This window comes from Elephantulus edwardii, unplaced genomic scaffold (genome assembly GCF_000299155.1).
Source record: "Elephantulus edwardii isolate Elephantulus edwardi_28Jun2011 unplaced genomic scaffold, EleEdw1.0 scaffold00006, whole genome shotgun sequence".
NCBI classification, from domain to species: Eukaryota; Metazoa; Chordata; class Mammalia; order Macroscelidea; family Macroscelididae; genus Elephantulus; species Elephantulus edwardii.
This window is the reverse complement of record NW_006399756.1, coordinates 15,088,502-15,109,594: the sequence shown is the minus strand read 5'-3', so window position 1 is coordinate 15,109,594 and position 21,093 is coordinate 15,088,502. Positions and strand designations below refer to the sequence as shown.

At 40.3% G+C, this 21,093-nt stretch overlaps 1 protein-coding gene across 1 annotated transcript in view; it reads left to right on the top strand.

Moving 5' to 3' along the window:
* Positions 1-21,093, top strand: part of ATRNL1 (attractin-like 1) — a 705,738-nt gene that overhangs the window by 554,616 nt on the left and 130,029 nt on the right. Inside the window, exon 28 of the mRNA XM_006879915.1 lies at positions 8,167-8,281. Coding sequence (XP_006879977.1) covers positions 8,167-8,281 — 115 coding nt within the window. The remainder of the gene's footprint in view (positions 1-8,166; positions 8,282-21,093) is intronic.

The following is a 21,093-nucleotide window of genomic DNA, read 5'->3' as shown; positions in this document are numbered from 1 at the left end:
TTCATCAAAGGTCGTAGAGTTTCTGGAGGCATGTTGTTTAGGAAGTGGATGCCACTCCTGCTTCCAATCAATTATTAAATAGATATTCTACTTCAGGTTTTAAAAACCAATATTAGTATTCACGTTTTGAAGACAGTCTGTTCAAAGTTACTTCCTATTAAATAAATTCATATTTGTTGACCAGGTCCATGCAAAGCACAATTCTGTTATATCTAAAGAAAAATATAATAGTGCCCTCTTTGGAATTTCTGAGACCAAAATAACCTGGGGGAAAGTAGGCAGAGATACTGCTGCTGTCTAATCCCGTTGTCTTCACTCTCCACATCACAGCCATATAATTAGAATAACAGCAGCGTTCAGTTCAACCCAGTGTTTACAGATGTGCACCTGAAATACGTGTGTCTGTGTGTATAGAGAGATCGAAAGAGGCTGAATAGATTGAACTTGGAGCCATTTCAAACAGAAAAATATTTGATACCCTATGAAAATCAAGTTTACAATTGGAATACATTCAGAACCTTAGGAGCAGAATTCTGAGGCTGTGAATATTATGTTGTATTTCTTTACCTACTCCCACGGGTAATACTTTATTCTCTTTGAATTTTCTCCCAGTGCTGTTTAACCCTGTTTCTGAAAGTGTCCACCAGTTTAATTTCTTTTATAAGTGTGAATTCTTCTCCTATTGACTAGAGGCAGCTAATGCCCTTCTTCCTCTATCATTTCTTGTAAAGGAAGAAATATGATTTACCCTTTTCGTTTTTATCCCAAGTCTAAATGCTGAAAATAGAAACTCTCTCTTTGAAATCTGTAATCTTGATATTTGTGGGTCTTATGAAATCAACACTTTTGAGCTGTGAGCCAGCTATTGGGTTAACTTAATTCGATGCTTAGTAAATTAATTCCATTTTACTAATGTGACTAAAAACTAAATTTTATATCAACATAAACACCCATTAAGTGGCAAATACCAAGTCATGCAAGCTATTGAAAAAGACCCCACTTTATTTAGAAGAATTTATTCCTAGAAGAAGAGCATAGAAAGTGTTTTAGCAGGGAAATGTTAGTGATTAATGAGTTGTTTGCATTTTTAATATTTCACTCATAGATCAGATTAGTATTTGTGCATACTGTCAGACTTTATTCAGTTCTTGTCAAAACACTTATTGTAGCTGACAGGTATAACATATCCACATTAATCCTTAATTCCTTGATTCAATTTTCTAATTGCTTTCTTGGCATGCGATGGTGGCCATTTAGTCTTATGTGATGTATTCATCATATGGTATTATAATGTTCTTTAAAAATTAGATGTGCCACTTAAAGTGCCTGAGCTGGGGGGAGGGGGGGGAAATCAGCTTACTAAAGGATGGGGAAATTTCCAGTGTGGCTGCACTTAGCTTGAAGTACCAGACATTGGTATGCTCCACATGCCAGAGTTTTCCATGTTTTATCGTCCCAGAGTGTTAAAAAGGAAAGGGACCTGCACAAACCTCCAGTCTTCCCTTGCATTTTTTTATTGGAAAAACTCACACTCAGTGCCACAACCCAAACACATAATGAGGTTGGAGTAGAGCTGGACCCAGTACTCACGTCTTCTAAACTCTGGCCAGATATGAGGCAGATATGCACACACATCATTTTTATAACCAATATCCTGAGTACAGTCAAACTGAGGAAATGAGATTAACTTTATTTAACTTCTTAAACTATCTTTTTTTTTTTTTTTTTTTAGCAATTTCATGCAGTGGTTAAATCAAAGGTTAGGTCTAAGGACCTAAAGTCTAGAATAAAACAAAGCTGAATTCCGGTCCTAGATCTGCACCCTCGCTACTGTATTACCCTGAGAATATTTTCTCACCCTATGGACTTTAATTTCTTCATCTGTTTACAATGGGACAATAACAATATCCTCTTCATATGGTTGCTAATGCCGATTGCACTCAATAGTTGGTTGAAAATACTTAGCCCAGTCCTTGTCACGCAGTAAATATTCCATAATGTCAGCTATTACTATGTTTCTCTTACCGGCATTTATTTAGTCATGTTTATTACTGCTTTATTACATTATCCCTTCATATGGGGAACTCTGGTGGCCTAGTGATAAGAAACTACATTTCTAATCCACCAGCTAGGTGCTCTGCGGAAGGATGGCTGGTCTCCTCCTGTGTGATTTACTGCCTGTGAAAACCCCCTTGAGGGTCAGCGATGAGTCGGCACTCAACAACTTATCCCTTAGTGTTTATAATTTTGGGAGAAGGCGAGTCATACCTTCCTGCCTATGACCTCTGCGTGAGCTCTGTTCCAGTCTTACCGTTCATTCACCTCCATGTGTGACGTGCTTTCCTAGATGCTTTAAGGTTCAAATCCATTGTTCAGAGGGTCACTATGAGTTGTAATCAGTGCAGAGGCGCTTAACAACTACAACGGCAAAACAGAAGGACCCAGCATGATGCTTGTCTTGGAGAAGCATGAGCCCAATGTTGTTACTGTTGCTGTCCCATCGAGTCACAACCAACCCATACCTGACCCTGCAGCAGGTTTTCAGAGGCAATAATCACACGGGAGGAGACTGCCCATCACGAGCATAATAAATGGGGAATGCTTGGGTATTTCCAAGGGAATCAGTGCACAAGAGCTAGAGAACCAAATTCTAAAACAGATCAACCCTCAAGTAGCATGTTCCAGTGAAGAGACAGGGCAATTACTCAAATGAAAGGAGGTGTCAGATGAAGTAAATTAAGCGTCTAAAGGGAAAGACTGTATATTTTAAGTAAGGAAAGACTTCAAGTAGGAGGTGACTTAAATATTAACTTTAAAGTATTCATAAGATTAGGAAAGGTAGAGACCTGAAGATGCAGATGCTGGAAACCATGGCCTCAGATTTTAGACAATGAGAAGGTACAGTGATTGAAACATGCATCTTGTAAAGAAAAAGAGCAGATGAAGTTTGATGGCCAGGTCCACAGAAGAGCCAGCCACACCTGGTATGTAACATAGAGCTCTGTGACACAGAAGTCAGTGACATCTGTCAGCCCAACTTTGGGCCTAGATAAGGTCTTTTCATAAACAAAATATGCCCCCCCCAAATTGAATTCTAATGGCTCTGAAGGCATGTGCTCTTCATTGAATTGTAGTGTCCACTACTTTTTATTGTCTTAAGCTGGTCAATAATGAGATCTTTCTACTTATTAGAGACAGTACAGAACAATGGTCTCAGAAGATAGATTGGCTCGATGCAAATTCTGATCTTGCCATCTGTTAGGGCTTGTCTTATATCATCTATATAATGAAGTCACTCCCTGCCTCGTGGAGTTGTATGGATTCAACTCCCATGTGGATGTTCAGCATAGCACAAGGCACATGTTGTTACGTGCCATTGAGTTAGAACCCTTGTAGCTGACCCTCCCGCAGGCTGTCAGAGGCAATGAATCACACAAAAGCAGATTGCCTACCCTTGTCCCACAGAGCAGTTGGTGAACACAAACTACTTGCCTTTGGGTTGGCAGCACAACTTCTTACCCACTATTCCACCAGACCTCCCTCACAAGGCATGGAGTCTAACCTCCAAGCAAACCCACCACTATGTAGTCAGTTAGAACTCACGGTGATCATCTGTCAGACCTCCAAGGCTTTTTCTAGCCTCTGGAGATTTTTTCTTTATGAGATGATACAGCCTCACTTTCTTCCACAGAATGTGTGGTGCATTCTAAACCACCAGACCTTTCCGTTAACAGCCAAAAACACATACCTCCTGTCCCACCAAGGAGTCTTAAGCACATAGTAAACATTTAAGAAATACATTATATATGTTACTGTACATTGCCCACCTGAATTTTGAAGGAATGTGAGTTTTCAGATCTTAGTTTGTAACTTCTGAAAGTTATTAAAATATCTCAAATGGTAAATAAGCATCTAATTTATCTTCTAAGTCCTAGAATATTGGCCTCAAGCTTACTAATGTAGCTGTGACCAAGAGGAGAGTGTCTAATTGTCCTCTTAAATCATAAAGGTGCTAAGGTCACATTGTTGAGAGATGGGCCCACTGTGAGTTATCAAGAGTGAATGACTCATTCATTCACTCACTCACTCACTCACACGACCAGGGGGGTGTATGGAAAAAGGAACCCAGTCTTTGCCCTTTGCTCATTGTCCTGTGGTTCTTACGATAGATCCTGGGCTCCAATGCCTCGCCTCGCTTGTGTAGAATATGAGTTTTAAAGTCTGTAATCTTGAAACTCCTTATGATTTCAGAAATTCTCTAGTAAATTTCTTATCTTTAGTAGATGAAAAATGGAAAGACTAAGCAAAGAATTTTTAGTTCCCCAAATGAGAACTTGAAAACAAGTTTCTAAAACACCATGGCGAACAAAATAAGCTTTTTGTATAAGTGTGGTGTGATTAATAAACAAGAACTGCTAATTACGTAACTGTCAGTGATGCTTTCTGGCACGGGCTAAACCCTGCTTCTTGCTTGCAGCACAACAAGCATGACAGTGCCTAGCAGTAATTCACGGCTGCTGAGAGCTGTAGTTAAACAAACCCATGCCTTATCTCTTTCAAAGGCAGCCATGGAAAATGCATGATAAATTGTACAGCTCAGTGAGCATGCCATGCCATTGTGAAGTGATTTTGATTCATGGTTATGTATTTCACACTAAACAACTGGAAAAAACCTCAGGTGTCACAAATATTATCGTCTGTTGGGTCTTTTCAGTTTTCCATTGCAAAGTTCAAGTGCTGTGGAGTGGGTTTTGCTTCTTGTTCATTTGAGAGTCTGTGTTGAAAGTGACATTTGCCACAAACTCTTTGGACATCACTTTGAAACGTATGTGACTTCCTGCCAGAGGTGTCAGAGATGTGGGCTAGGCACCGATATTTTTAACATATGAATAATTCATATTTTCACCAATATCCTTTTATGACAATTACCATAGCTAAAAATAGAGCATGTTATAAAGTAATTGAAAAATAGAATGATTGTCATCTCCTTTAAAGTGACTTGTCAACATAAGGCCATTTCTGAATGCTTTCCGCATGGTATCAGAACCAAGAAGAGTGGGAGAACGCTTTTAAAATAGACCTGTGGAAGTACAGAAGTGTAATTCCTTTTCTATGACCAAAATGTCTGTCTTATTGGCTACTGAGACTCTTAACGCTTAAAGACTTAGTTAATTAGGTCATTTTACACCCAAAATATGCAGTTAGTTTTCTCTCAGATGCTGCATTGGGTTCCAACATTTGATATTTCAAACCATTTTCTTGCAGAGTTTAAAAAAAAAAAAAGGAAACAAAATCCAAATAACAACAACAAAACAGTAAATAATAAACCTGGTGACCATCATTGACAAGCTGCCAAGTCATTTATTGTTTAAATATCCGAAACCAAGATCCTCTGTTTCTTACCTTTCTCTAGGTAGTCATGAAACTCTACTATTCTAATCCTGGAAATTAAATTGTGGGGGGTTTTGTTTTTAATGTGGTGGTTATTACACTAAGAACTACAAAACAAAGCCATAAAGAAACCCTTGTCTGATGATGGAAATGGTAAATTATTTCTTGGATGTAGTGAACAGATTTTGATATTTATAATAAAGTACTACCATTTATACCTTGAAATGGTTTCCTGTTCTGTTTGTTTAAGCCTTGAGTTTATTTTCTTTCCTCTTCATATATTTTCACCAATTGACCTTTACTTATACTTTGCATTTATTAAATGACAATAAATTTCAGTAGCTTAGAAACTTAGTTCAAAGCATGCATAATATTTTTTTTTCTTTTGGTCTTAGAATCCAACAAGCCCATTCTTTAAATATTTACATCAATTGAGAAGAGCTATGTACTTATGCTGATTTTGACTTAACATTTAAAAAAAATAAGTCTGTTAAATTAAATGTAAGCTTGAAAATGTGAACCCCTAGATCACACAGCTTGATGGAGGTATTGTGGCGTGCCTCCCAGCGCTTCCAGGGAGGATTTTTATGCCCTTTGTTCGCCTACCATGACCACTTTCACCTTCCTATTGAGGACTCCCAAAATGTGTCCGTATGGGGATAATTTTAAAACCTGAGATTTATGTTGCTATAAAGGAGAAATCCTTTATAACCACATAAAACCATTGTCACCAGGAATTTCAGTCTAAGTTTTACATGAAAGGGGACATATTTTATCTTTAATGCCTCGTTAAACTTTCTAGAAACGGCAATATTCTAAAGCCAGTGTAGGTGAATAACTACATATGTCTGTGTATCTTCTAAAAAGTTTAAATATGATGGGTGAAAAGGACTAAACAAACCATTTGTTCTAATAATTAATGCAGTGGCATTCCCCTCCCCCACCTTTAAGTTCACCTTTACTCAGAGATGTTGCTTTGCTATTTCAGCCAGGTATCACCTGTGTTCTTTGAATGGTTACAGCCAAAATCACTTTTGTAGTCGATAATAATATTCTCTGTATTTTGAAGGTGATGTTGCCTTTAAACACAAATTCTTTGTGTGTGTTTATGTGTGTGTTTGAATACACATTTGAATTTACATGTGCTTGTGTAAATGGTTGTGTGTGTTTGCACACGTACCACTTAAGCTGCTCTCTGGCCAACAACATAGACTCTAAAAGCAGCCTGCCCAAATTTCAGTCTTCACATTGATACTTCTTAGTTACATGAATTTGGGCAAAGTATTTGACCTCATGCCTCAGTCTTCTCATCTTGTAGGACTGTTCTAGGATTGACAGTGAATCTATGTGAAATGCTTTGAATGGCACCGGCTTTGATGGTTAACTCATTCACTCCCTTATGTTGAGTCAGTTCCACTGGATAGCAACCCTCCTTTTGGTTTTGAAGGTTGTAAATCAAGACAAGGGGAGACTGCCCATCTTTCTTCCACAGAGCAGCTGGTGGATTCAAACTGCCAGAGACGCACAGCTTGTGAATTAGCAGTCCAACTCTCTATAGACTATGCCATCAGAACTCGACCCAAGCCATAGTGTTAGTTCTTTTTAGTAGAGTCAACTACGACTCATGGTGACCCTGTGCACAGCAGCTCAGAACTTTGCTGCATCCCGTGTCATCCCCTGATCTGTGACATGCTTGCTACACCTGTCGTTATAGTCACTGTGTCAATCCATTTGGTAAAGAGTTCTCTCATTCACTGACCTGTCCCAACATGGTATCTTTGTCCAAAAACAACTTTTCTTTTTTGCCAGTCCTGGGGGGTTGGGGAAAACCATGTTGTTGTTGTTGTTGTTGTTGTTGTTGTTGTTGAGGACTATAGAGATGGAACAGTCCCTCCAGTGGGTTTTCAGAGGTAGCTAATCACACAGGAGGAGACTGCCCATTCTTCTCCTGCACAGGTAGCTGGTGGCCTCAAACCGTGTGCCTTTGGGACTGCAGTGCAGCTTCTTGTCACTAGGCCACTTGAGCGCCCTAATCTGGAGTCAAGGATGGTGACACTCTTTCGCGTACTTTGACATGCTGTCAGAAGGATAAATACATCATTCTGAGAATGATAGGGTCAGCATAAGAAAGACCGTGGGTGAAATGGACTGGCACAGTGACTGCAGCAATGGGTTTGAACATGGCAGAGACCTTCAGGCTGTGCAGGAGAGGGCAAGGTTCCCATCTGTGGTTCATAGGCACGAAATAACACAGCAGTTATTATTAAGAAACCCTGGTGGCATAGTGCATCGCATATCAGCCTTTTAACTGAAAGGTCGGCAGTTCTAATTCACCACCCACTCACCCAGGAAATAAAGAGCAATCTCCTCCTTCAAAGATTTACAGCCCTGGAGACCCGGCGGAAGGTCTGTATTGGAATCAACAACATAGCACAGTGGGTTTATTACTAATATTATAATAATTATCTCTTCACTTGCTCCATTTTCTTTGTAAAGACATGTGGGTTTAGTACTATTATTATAACAATTATCTCTTCACTTGCTCCATTACATACACATTTCACTATGTATGTGAAGTTGCATCATTTTGCAACCACATCTAAAAGGTGCAATGTACCCATTTCTTCAAATGTGAACCTGCTTCTCCTCTCCAGTGTGCCTAGATCTGGTGTCCCAGTGACACATAAGGCAGGTTCCCCATTTCTAGGAACATATAGCCTAGGTGACTTAAAATGTGAAAAGTAGAAGAAACTGAAAATGGATTTTCTTTTGCAGGGGGCACCCAAGCCAATCGCCATCGAGCCCTGTGCAGGGAACAGAGCCGCGGTCCTCACGGTCTTTCTTTGTCTCCCACGAGGGTCTTCAGGAGCCCCTCCCCCTGGACAGTCAGGTAAGATGAATGAGGGCCACCCTCACCGATTGAACAGTAGCGATTTGAATATAGTTCTAATTTAGAGCATGACCTAAGTTTGTTAGGACAGAAACCTGTATTTGAGTGCCTAGAGATGTGCTGTGTCGTAAAATCGGATTTACTAGTGTTTCTTTTATAAACACATGTGGAATATATGAATATCTGTGTGTTTGAGGAAATAGAATACTATAACCTGTTTGTTCAAATACACACACTCCAGTTCGCTGGTCACGGAGAAGGGCCAGCAGCAGTGTGAACACGTTCTTGCCTCTCTGATCGGCTTCCTTCCTTTGAGCACGTGTGTCATCTGGATGCTGTGTTATCTATCAGTCATTACAAATGACTTTGTGAATAAGGGACCATCGTCTCAAACTAAGTGAGCTGTTGATGTGTTTTGAGTGACGATGGAATCATCCAAGGATGAAAGCTTGGGGCAGCTGTCTCAGTCTCCTCAAGAGATGTTCTTGGTTCCACTAACAGTCTTAGTGGAATTCATAGACCCAGGCATCTCTTAGATGCTCCCAGTCAGCCCGTGACTCTAATTGCTCTTGTCTTAAAGCATGAAAACATATTTTGAATTGTGGAACAACTGTGTGCACCCTCTTATCTGACTGTGGTGGTGTGCCCACACTGTAAATATGTGCAGTGCTGAGTGTAGGTCGCTCTAAAATCTTTGCACTTAAATTTCTCTCTCTCCCTAGGTAGGTAGGGAGGTAGGGAGGGAGGTAGATAGATAGATAGATAGATAGATAGATAGATAGATAGATAGATAGATAGATAGATAGATCTTTCTTGGATATGGTGAAACCCAGTCTCTCTTTGGAGGCTAGGATTGTAGCCAGGAGAGATCAGTCCTTGGAGAAGGACATCAAGCTCAGAAAGGTGGACAGACAGCACAGGAGAGGGAGACCCCGGATGAGATGGATTGACACAGTAACTGGGAAATGGGGGTTGGTGTGTCGGAATTAGTGAGACTGGCTCAGGACAGGGAGGGGTTCAGAGCTGCTGTACGTAGGCATTTCAGGCAACTCAATGGCACCTAACAATAACATATTATGACAAGTTGGGAGGCAGGAGTAGTATCCACTTCCTAAATAACCTGCCTCTGGAAACTCTATGAACTTTGATAAATGTCGATAGCTATAGAGAGGCTTCAGGCCTTTTGTTCATAGGGTCGCTATGAGTCGTGCTCGACTTGAAGGTAATCAACGACAATGAGATACAGATAGATATACATATGTGTGGGTGTGGGTGTGGGGGTATATATATATTTATAGTGTCTCCATATATATATTTGTTGTTGTTAGGTGCCATCAAGTTGAGTACAACTCATAGCAACCTATGAACTATGTATATTTATATTTGTCCTATTTACATATTTTCATTTTTCTGTCTCCTAATTATTTTCTTTATCAGCACTTAAATGAAAGTAATACTTTGGAGGGCAAAGGTTATTTCAAATCTGGTCTGTGTGTTGTTTTTGTTTATTTTTTTCTTTAGTTCCCCTTCAGCATAAAATAAAGCGCTAAAGGTTTGGCAGTTTGCCAGTAACCGTAAATGATGGTGAACTCCCCTCCTGACTTACTTAATCTTGGTTTTCTAGTTGCCATTGACCTTGGTCCTCACTTTCCTGGCTTGTGTTCACCCAGACACAGAAATGGAAGGCCATTATTTTATACTTGTAAACTTATAGTCACTTAAATTGTGGGATTTTTTTCCCCCCCACCACTTGGGGACGGGGGTGGAAGGTTGGTTTTCCATCCCCTTTAGACTCACCATTTCTGGAAACTGATGATACCTTGTTGTAGAAGTTTCTACTCCGATTTCCTGGGTAGACATTATTCACTGAAAGAAGCATTCTGTGCACCTTCTCATGCCTTGAGTGATGGCTCCCTCTTCTTCCTGCACACCAAGGCAAATGGGCTTCCATACAGAAGCATTTTGCACTGGTCAGATAAGATGGATAATTATAGGTATTTTGCCCAGCTAATGGAAGCATTGTTTTAAAACTGGGATGATGTCCAAAACAAACACTTCACTAATGAAAACAAGTCCGTGCGATGTGCACCAAGATTCCTTCAGATCCTTGACAAGATGACTAACTGATGGGCAGGCTGGAGGCAGCTGCCAATACTCCGTCCCTTTCACCTTTGAAATCCTTTCTGACTGATTGAGAAAAACCCACAGTTGCGTGGCCCATTACTTCAGCTGTGTCAGATGCATTATGATTACTGACGATAATATTATCTCAGATGTGCCCAGTGCTTTCATCCTGACAAAATGTTTTCCTGTTTATCGCATCTAATCCTCATGACAGACTCACTTTAATTTTTTTCGAGCTATATTTTATTGAGGTTTTTGGTGAAAGTTTGCACAGCGTCTTAGGTTCCCTTTTGGCAATTTCCATACACATGGTTTGGTAATAGCATTTATAGTTCTCACAATGTGCCTTTAATGGTTCTCTGCTCTCTTTCGTGACTTTAATTTGGGATTACCCCTTATTGTCTCATCTTTGCTTTGTTTGGAGTAATTGTTGATCTTTTACTTCTCACACTGAACTTTTTTTTTAATTATTACTACCCTTTTTTTTTATTACTAGCTTTGATGCTACCAAGCCAAAGGTCTTATAGCCCTGGTGTGTCCACTTGCTGTACAGAGGTAACTCGTGGTTGCTGTGAAGCTGAACACTGTAAAACTGATGAGACAAATGCGATAATGGTTACCCATGGTGCACAGTGTTTGGTGGAGCTGCCCGATTAAAACAAGCTTGGAAGCAGGAGTGGCATCTACTTCCAAAATAGCTTGCCTCTGGAAACTCTATGAAACCTGGAGAGAGGATGAAAGTCACACATGTGTTGAGGACTTTCGTTCATAGGGTCGTTATGAATCACCTACAACTCGACGACACTTAACAACAATAACAACTAGCTTTAGGGGCCTAGTGGTAAGAAGCTGCACTGCAAGGCCATTCCATCAGTTGCTCCGTGGGAGAAGGATGGGCAGTCTCTTTCCATGTGATTTACGGCCCCTGGAGGGTCAGCTGTGGGTCGATTCTGACTCAGCGGTACATAACAGCAGCGAAATTATTATAGGCAATATCTCTTCTTTTTATCTGTTGCTTTGCTAAAAAGGTGCTCTAGGTTTAAAGACTGTCTCAGGGTGATAATCTTAGGGTGTCTTCTGTTATCCACAGTTTCAAGCTGTCTATTTTCCTTTAAATGAGAATTTGAGCTCTGTTCCCTAGTTTCATCCCGTTCTATCTGAGCCTGGTCAGGTCCGGGGTGGGAGCTAGCCACCAAGCCTAGTTTCCCAGCCTCAGGGTAGAAGGACTTAGAATGATTGTCGATGTATTTCCTTTCTGAGCTTCTGGATACTTTGTTGCTGTCTTGCCCCGACTGTGTAGAGAACCAGGGTTTTTAGATGGCTGCCACAAGGTCCTGAGCCCCTGCACACACACACTTCGTGGTGCAGGCCAGGCTTTGGTTGACTGCTGATGGGTGCTGCCAGGTCAGCTCCACCTTCTAGCAATCCAGTGCACGACAGAAAGCAGCTCAGCGCCTCCGGCAGCAGCCTCCCCTCCGCACGGTGCTCCAGCGGGCCACGGTGCTCACGGTGGCATTTTCCTGCTGCTTTATGAGCTGTGTTATACCAGTTGACCTGGACTGTCCCATGAGACTCTGCTCATTATCTTCAAATTTGGAAATCAATCCTGGAAGGTATTCGGTTATATCTAAGAAGTATCCGTATTTGTGTCTTCAATGAGTATCTGTGCCTGTGCGCACATTCATGTATTGACATGTATACCTATGTGTGCTTCCGTCTGTTCACATCTGTACCGGTCTGTATACCTGTCTGTCTTTCTCCACTATATCTAGCTTTATTGATACTTTAAGCGTGATATAGGGTCCTTCCTTGTCCCTTAGGCTGATTTTTACCCTGAAGTCTATTTTATCAGAGATTGATATTGTCAGGAGTAAAACTAATAATTTAATGTTAAAAATCTAATTTTTTCTAGGTGTGTTTATAGGAACAGAGAAGTTTCTTTAGTTTTACTCTTTCAGTATATAGCATTATCTGCTGTTTATAATCTGCTTTGAAATGTATCAAAAACATAGGTTCCATTGCTGCATGGGTAGTAAGATGGATAGATGGACAAATACATCAGAAAACATGTTAAGTGGAATATTAATGGCAAAATGTAGGTAACAGGGATATAGTGATATTTTTGCAAAATTCTTTCAACTTTGCTATATGCATAATTTTCTTCACGATGAGATATTAGGAAACAATAAATGAGAAATCACTGAACTTGACTAAAAAAAAATGCCTGCAGAAAAATTTTCCAATACTGTCATCTAGGTTTCCTGTGAACAAAGAAAAGTATTGAGACCATTACAGACTAAATGACTGTTCCTTCCCTGTGTTGTCAAGATATTTGGCATGTGCAGAGCCAGTTAAAACTTAATATGATTTAAAGTTTGGGAGGAAGCACATCCTAATGATTATTTTTGAGCCATATTTGCTCTTTGGAGAGAAATGCTGAGAACAATTATCTCAGTTGCTAGAGTTTGACGTATCTTTATAGGAAGCCCATGTATATGTCTGTGCTAATCACAGTTCACGGCACATAGAAAGCAGTGAAGTCTTGTGGTGGTGGTGGTGCTGCTGCTGCTGCTGGTGATGGTGGTGATGGTGGTGGTGGTGGTGGTGGTGGTGACAGGAGTCTTGATGACTCCTGTGACACAGTGAGCACCCACTTCCAACTGTAAGTCAATTAACTACAATATAATGAGCGACTGGATTAAAACTCATTCTTGTCCCCCAGACGACTCTCCTAGAGACTCTGGGTTCTGAAGATACTCCACTAGTGAGGCTGCTGGATCTGCAGCCCGTGAAGTGATGGGTGAGGTGGAGGAATGGCTTCGTAGAGGGATGCCTGAACCCATCCCCGCCATGACAGACAGGACAATTTTCTCTTGGTTCTTGGGTTGTTTTGTCTCCACATGTTAGCTTATCTGTTCAATGACCGAACATTCCTTTTTAGATTAAAAGCCCTCTTGCCTGTCAAGGATAGCTTAGATAAGGATACTCTTTCCTGGCTTCTTTGATGCAGGTGAGTGGGGAAGTCGAAAAACCTTACAGAACCTCAGAATCTCCTATCAGTCCTTTCTATAGGATGTAGGGTCCACGTGTTGGATGATGCTTCTCTTTATCCACTCTTCATTTCTATGGATAAAAGCATTTCATTCAAGGAAACATTAGGCTGCAGGGAGAAGGCAGTAGCATCCTATGAATGCGGTGGCTCTCACAGAATCTCAGTTGTAGGACTGACCTCTGAGAGTCTCAAGAGCACGTAGATGTTGGTGTAAACAGCTCTTCTCAGGAGCAGCCACTGATTTTTCTTTTTAAATTTGAAAGTACGGTATTGTTTTGGAAGGGGGCGTGGCATCCACTTCCGAAATAGCTTGCCTCCGGAAACCCTATGACCCTGGAGAGAGGATGAAAGGCACCCAAGTGTTGAGGACTCTCCTTCATAGGGTCGCTATGAGTCGCCTGCGACTCCACGGCACTTAACAACAACAACAACAACAACAACATTATTTTTGAACTTTTATCTTACTGCCTTTCCATCAGGGAGAATCCCAGTAAAGTTTAGCAATTAAAGATTAGACACTATCTTGTTAGCATCTTCTTGAAATAAACAAAGTCCTAGATTTTATCAGTTTAAAAGAAAGACTGTGCCAATCCAGCCTTTAGATTACTCCATGCACCTGCTTGAGAGTTTTAGTTTTGTTTATGTCTTCATATACTGTAGTTAGACATTTTTGAACAGTGTTTCCTCTAGATGGCTCAGAAGTGTAGCAGAAAAAAATTACTAAGTAACTTTTTCAGTGGTCTTGAAGTCAGGTTTTCAGCCCTTGGTTGTTGTTGTTGTTAAGCGCCATGGAGTCGTAAGTGACTCATAGTGACCCTATGAACGAAAGACCTGGACACTTGCATAACTTTCATCCTCTCTCCAGGTTTATAGGGTTTCCAGAGGCAAGCCATTTAAGAAGTCGATGCCACTCCTGCTTCCAAGCTTGTTTTAATCGGGGAGCTCCACCAAATACTGTCCACCATGGGTAACCGTTCTCACATTTGACACATCAGTGTCACAGTATTCAGCTTCACAAAAACCATGAGTTACCTCTGGACAGCAAGTGGACAGACCAGGGCTATACTAGCCTTGTGAAATCAGCTGTTGCTTCATTCATTGCTGTATTTTCTGCTGGTAACTAGTACCAAGTATGCCAGAGTCTAGTGGGTTGTACGCAGGACTTATGCTGTTGACACATTGTGCACTGTGCAGCCACTTTCTCGTCTGCTCCCAGAGTGGCTGAGAGACCGTCACCTCCATGAAAACGGAGCCCATTAAGCAGCAGTGCCTCAGGACACTATAAACGAGTGTGTCTCCAGTCACCCTGGGCAGCAGGGGCCCAAAGCATTTTAGACTCGCATTAAGATAAAATGTGGACAGAGTAAACAGAGCTCTTCCGAAGCATAAATTGAACATGATAATGATCCTGTCACTCCGTGATGAAGGATTATGGATCTCATAGTTTATGGACTTTGTCTAATGAGAAGCAGATTAACTTTTCTCACTGGATTAGAAATCCCAGTGGCTCGCGTGCCTACAGCTGCAAAAGCAGTTACATGCGTCACCTCAAAGCACAATTTTGTCATGATCGGATCTCATATAAGGATGAGCCTAACGTTGCCCTCCAAACAAGGATATTGCCTCATAGTGAGAAGTTGCGCTGCAATCCTAAAGGTACAAAGTTCAAATCCACCAGCCGCTCCACAGGAGAATGACACACAGCATCCTCTCATGCCTCTGAAATCCCACCGGAGGGTCAGCTCCAGATCGATTCCAACTCGAAGGTCCACAACAAAAACAGCTGTGTCGAAAGTTTTGAAAATTGTCTTCTTTCAGCTTAGAAGTTGTAGCAAAATGACCAGATCATTTTTCACAATTTGTCGATAGTATAGAAAGTTGAAGGTGATGACCTACCTATAGCGTCATTGATACTATCCTGCTTGTGATGATGACAGAAAGAGAATATTGGTTTAATTAAATGGAAAGCAGCAGGGGAGGGATAGAGCAAGAATTGGTTATTCTGAGCATTCTAATGGGTTCTTTATTTTCTTTTCTATTTGGTTTCCTCTTTTAAATGACTTTGGAGTATCTATTATTATCTCACATTTATAGATAAAGCACATGAAATGGAGGAGAGGTTAAAGAACTTTCCCAAATGAAACACAACCAGAGAGGGAGGGAGGGAAATGGAATTTCTGCTGGCATCCCTGTGGAGTCCCAGGCTCTGTGACTCTGCCCTGTCTCCGTGCTTCTCTGGATTAGACTCAGCAACTCAACTCTTCACCATCACTGACCTTCCAGCAGGTTTTGGAGGCTAGAGAGTGAGGGGAGGAGCTTGCCCTCCTTTGTCCCTCAGAGTGGCTGGTGGACTTGAACCACTAGAGAAATGTGTAGCCTTTGGCACACATTTACCCATAGATTAGGCCACCAGAGCTCTCCTCTGTGGATGAAGGGCCTGTGTAGACTACAAGGAGCCCTCATTCCTGACAGTGCTCTCTACCCAGAGCAGAAGACTTCGAAGACTTGTGCTGAGCACTGGGCTTAAGGGGCAAAAGGGTAGATGTCTCATTCCTGGTTGCAAATGGGAATATTTGGAGACCATGACACACCTGCTTCTGTTGGAATGTACTAGAAAGGAGGGCGTACAGTGAGAGGAAAAGAGCTGCAGCTTGGTCTTGTGAGTCGTAGCCCTTGGGGTCACACGCCCTGAGCTCCTGCACTGCCAGCAACTAGCTGTGTGGACAGGAGCTGGTGGGTCACTCTCTAGGGCCTGGTTTTCTCACATATTAATTTCTAATCCTAAGATTTTTCTTGTAGTAGAAATATAAACTCATAGTAAGATGATAATACTCTATTCTATCATTCTCCTTATGGTGGTGATGCTGTTGTTATGTGCCATCGAGTTGTTTGCAACTCATAGTGACCCTGTACACAATAGCTCTGAACGCTGCTCTGTCCTCAGCCAATCACACTGTCTCGGACATCCCTATCATCATTACTCTAGTTACTGTGTCAATCAATCTCATCGGGATCTTCCTCTCCTGCGCTAACCTGCCACTCTTCCAAGCATGATATCATTCTTCAAAGACTAGCCCCTTCTGCCTACATGACCAAAGTATATGAGACAGAGTCTCAAAATCCTTGCCTCCAATGAGCAGCTTGGTTTCACCCTCTCCCGGACAGACCTGTTAGTTCTCTTAGCAGTTCATGGTATGTTCAAAACTCTTCTCCAGCACCATAACTCAATGGCATCAATTCTTCTATCATCCTTGGTCATTGTCCAGCTCTCTGAAGCATAGCAATATCGTTCTTCTGTAAATTATGTTAAAGCTGCTTAGGGTAGGAGGAGCAGATAACTGACTCCAAAGTAAGACCTGATTTGACTTTTGGGCTTCTCAGGGTCAGTTTAGAAACTTTATTTTCTAGGATGTTGCTTGTTAGTGACCAAACAGAATTATTACTGCTTTTTATCCACATTCCCAGTAAGTTTATTCCAACTCCTAGCAACCTTTGCTAGCATTTCTGAGGCTGTAAATCTCATAGTAGGAGACTGCCCTTTTTCTCTCAGAAGCTCTGGTGGATGCGAACAGCTGACCTTTCAGTGAGCTGTGCACATCTCAATAGTCTATCAATGACATCTTGGTTCTAATCTCAGTATGTTAAAAGGCTATACATCTTTAGAAAGGAGGCAAAAAGCAGCTCATACCACCGATGAGTCAGGGAAGCCCTAGATATTTTCAAAGGTGAACTGGGAACACATTCAGTGCGGTATTCCCTTCCCACCTCCTTAGAAGCCAGAAATTTTAAAAATTTTGTTTCCTTTTTTTACATTAATCCTATTCCCCAAATATTTCCAGAGCTTCCCATACTCTCAGATTCTGTGGTATTGTTTTATAACTCTGCCATTCTGGTATCTTACTTCTAGAAACACCCCTGATGTCCAAATCTTGGAACTCTCTTTGCTAGAGTTTGCTGGAACAAAAACTAGAACTAATGATTTGTATCAAAGCTGCATTATAAAAATTGGGCATGCTGTTCACCTTTTAACCTCAATTCTGAATGTACCACATTGACCGTGTGTGTATTCATAAAGAAAGACTTGGAGAATCGGACACTTGGTGATAAACTATAAAATTAGGCAGAGACCCAGTGAAAGACAATGATAAGATCTTACTGAATTTTTTTTAATGTAATACATTAGATATAGCTATATAAATATAAATATTTACATATGTAAAAAATACTGGGAAAGGCATTAAAGCCATCACTAAGAAATCATTTTCTCTTGTATATTGTATATAAGGAATCATAATTTTGGATCCTCATTTTCTGTCTTTATTAAAGACATATTTAAAAGGTGCTTGCTATGTGCCAGGGACTGAATATAGTGTAGTGATGGAAATGGGTAGAGTTTTTGCTTCAATAGAGGTGACAGTCTGTTTAGAGATAAACATGAAACAAATACTCATGAAAATGAACTCATGGTTAAAAATCGTACAAAGGGCTATGAAGAAAGAGAAAATAGTCTTATGAGAGAAAGGAAATAAAATAGACCTGCTTTGGATGGCTTAAGCTTTAAAAATTTTTTTTATTTTATCTTAATAAAAGTTTACAGAGACTTTGGATTTACATTCATTCATTGTTGCACTTTTCTCCCTACCCACAAACCATCCAAAGTATCAAAAGTCTATACAGAAGAAAGAATTCTTATAATGATAATTAAAGAATTTCTACTGACTCATGCCAGAAATACAAGACGGATTTAGATGAAGCCATAAAACAAGGAATATCACTGCTGATGCATTGAGAATATCTGCTCTCAAGGTTCTCTTTAAAGTGCTGAAGACCAAGGGTTACAGCCAACTCATTGGCCATGGGTTTGTTTTTTGGTTTAATATTTATTGAAAGAAACCTTGATGGCACAGTAGAATAAGTGTTGAACTTTTAACAAGCAGGTTAACTATCCAAGTTCACCAGCCACTCAGGGAGAACGATAAGGCAGTCTGCTTCTCTAGAGGTTTAGAGTCTTGGTAACCTAGAGAGACAGTTCTGCCTTGGCCTAGAAGGTTACTATGGGTTAGAATTCACTCAGTGGAGGTGGGCTTGTGTCTGGTTTTTTAATATATATCAAAGCCATCTGGGGACTTTTCTTAACTTTCTTCTCAGGTAGTAAGCTGTCTAGGGACAGAACCTTATTTTATCTTTGAATCCTCAGCTGCTGAAAAGTTCCTCGTAGTTAGTAGTTGCTTGATAAATATTTAATTGATGAATAAAATTACATAACCTTACATGCCAGAACTTCTTCACAAAAAAGAAAATAAATAAATAAATAAATAAATAGGAAGAAGAAGTGAAATATAGGAAAGATATATGCTGGAGCAATCTTTACTAAGTAAAATTTCTCTTTGGGTCCATAATTTTTAATAAACTTTATTTTATGCTTTTATGATTTCATGTAGGATTCTTTGGAAGTAAAATGAAGCCAAATACCATACCTTTGGTGGAATACATCTAATAAAGCTTGGTTGTTTAAATTTAAGATTCAATGAAAGCCAGCGTATTCATGAAAGATGACACAAAACAATAAAGCAATTAAGATTTCCCATGTAGGAGAAGAGTATTGAATATACCACAGACTGCTAGGAGAACAAACAGGTTCAGCTTAGACAGGGTGGGACCAGGCTGCTCCTTGAAGGCGAGGATTCTGAAGCTTCATCTGATATACGCTGGACATGTTGAAAGTAGGGGTCAGCCTTTGGAGAGGGACATCATGCTTGGGTGGGTGGAGAGACAGTGCAAGACAGGAAGACTCTCCATGAGATGGATTGATTTAGTGACTGTGGTAATGGGGGTAGATGTGTTAGAGACAGTAAGATTGGCACAGGACAGAGCAAGGTTTAGGGCTGTTGTACACAGGGTGGCTATGAGTTGCAGGCGACATGACAGCACATGATAACAACAACAATCATAAATTTATTCTGTTTTAATTATTTGTACTGTTATTTCTTTCTTGGATAAAATTTTTAAAGCCATTTAAATTTGAAAGACCACATAGCTTCTATATTTTATGAGTATACAAAGAAATTTAAGAACTAAATATTCACATACTAATTACATTCAGCAAAGACAAACTGAGAAATTGACACGGTAAATTAAACATTACTGTTGTTATTGTTAACACATTCCTTTTCTTGTGATTAGTGTGTCCTTTGTTTTAGCCTTTGAAATCTTGTAACTCTTGTTATTTGCAGTTGAGTTGACTCGAAGTTATCATGATCCTGTGTCCAACAGAACAAGACATTACCCAGTCCTGTGTGACCTTCACAACATGGGTATACCTGAGTCCATCGCTTGGCCATTGAGTCTTCTTAGTGTTTTCCAATCTAGTGGGCCCATCTTCCAGAACTATATTGGGTAATAACCCCTTGTGATTTATAGGGTTTTCACTGACTCATTTCAGAAGTGGATCACCAAGTCTTTCTGGTTTGTGCTCCGTTGAAACTTGTCCACCAAAAGTGATTTTGCTGATATTGTGAAAATCGGTAACATAATTTCCAGCATCATGGCATCACAGGAGCTACGACAGCGTAGCAGGCTGACAGATGGGTATACATCTACAGAGTTTAGCTTACTCCTTTTTTTCACAGATGAGGAAAGTGAACTCATGATGTTTAAGTAACTTGACTTCAACCATATATTAGCAGCTACAGTATAAAACCAAAAGCTCTCAATTTCATTTTTAGGGAGTGAGGCATTACTGTTGCCAAAGGCCACTTGTCATGTGCCTTTTAGGATAAAAAAGGTTTCTTTGTTTACCAACCAGAGTCATTGTAAAGTGACAAGACCACAGTTCTCCCTGTTGAGATTTTTCAAGTTCTCGTCATCCCAATGTTAATCTGAGAGAGATTGGTTAATGTAAAAGAAGCACAGAGAATGAGCATGGGTGATTAAACATACTGCAGAAGTAAGTGAAATATCCTAAAAATGAGTTCAAATAATTCTAGGATAGGAGCAATCAGAAACAAACTCACATAAAAAGTCAAAATTTTGGGACATGAAAAATGAAACCCCCAGCACTCAAAGTGTGGGAAGCATATTTTTCCTCTCTCCTTCTAACCCCACATTCTTCATGGCCTTTCAGGTATTTCTAGAATTGACGGGTAAATAATCACTGTGGTCAAAGAGAAATACAGAAAAAAGTAAGCAGCTCAACAAATCAACTTACAAAGGCAAAGCAAAGAAATCAAGTTTGGGTTTTTTTGTTTTGTTTTGTTGGGGTTTTTTTGTGTTTTTTTGTTTGTTTGTTTGTTTTTTGTTTTAGTAAGCAAGCTGCCCTCGAAGCAGCACAAAAAACTAAGAGGCTTGTAGATACAAGTTAAATGGAAAGGCGGATGAACTTCCCAGCATTCCGTGTGATGACTGGCACCAGCATCTTGATGAAAGTGCTGATGAGTCTGAAATCTTTCTTTTAATTGGTTATCAATTAGTCTTCGTCGACACTGGTTTGAGGGAACTCTGCCAAGGATTATCCTACTGCATTTAGTAATAGGGTAGCTGAGATATCCTAAGTATCAAAGAAGTATGGAATTACAGTTTTAAAAATAACCCTAGAAATCAACTAGATCTGTTCCACATTTTGCCAGAGAAAAACTTG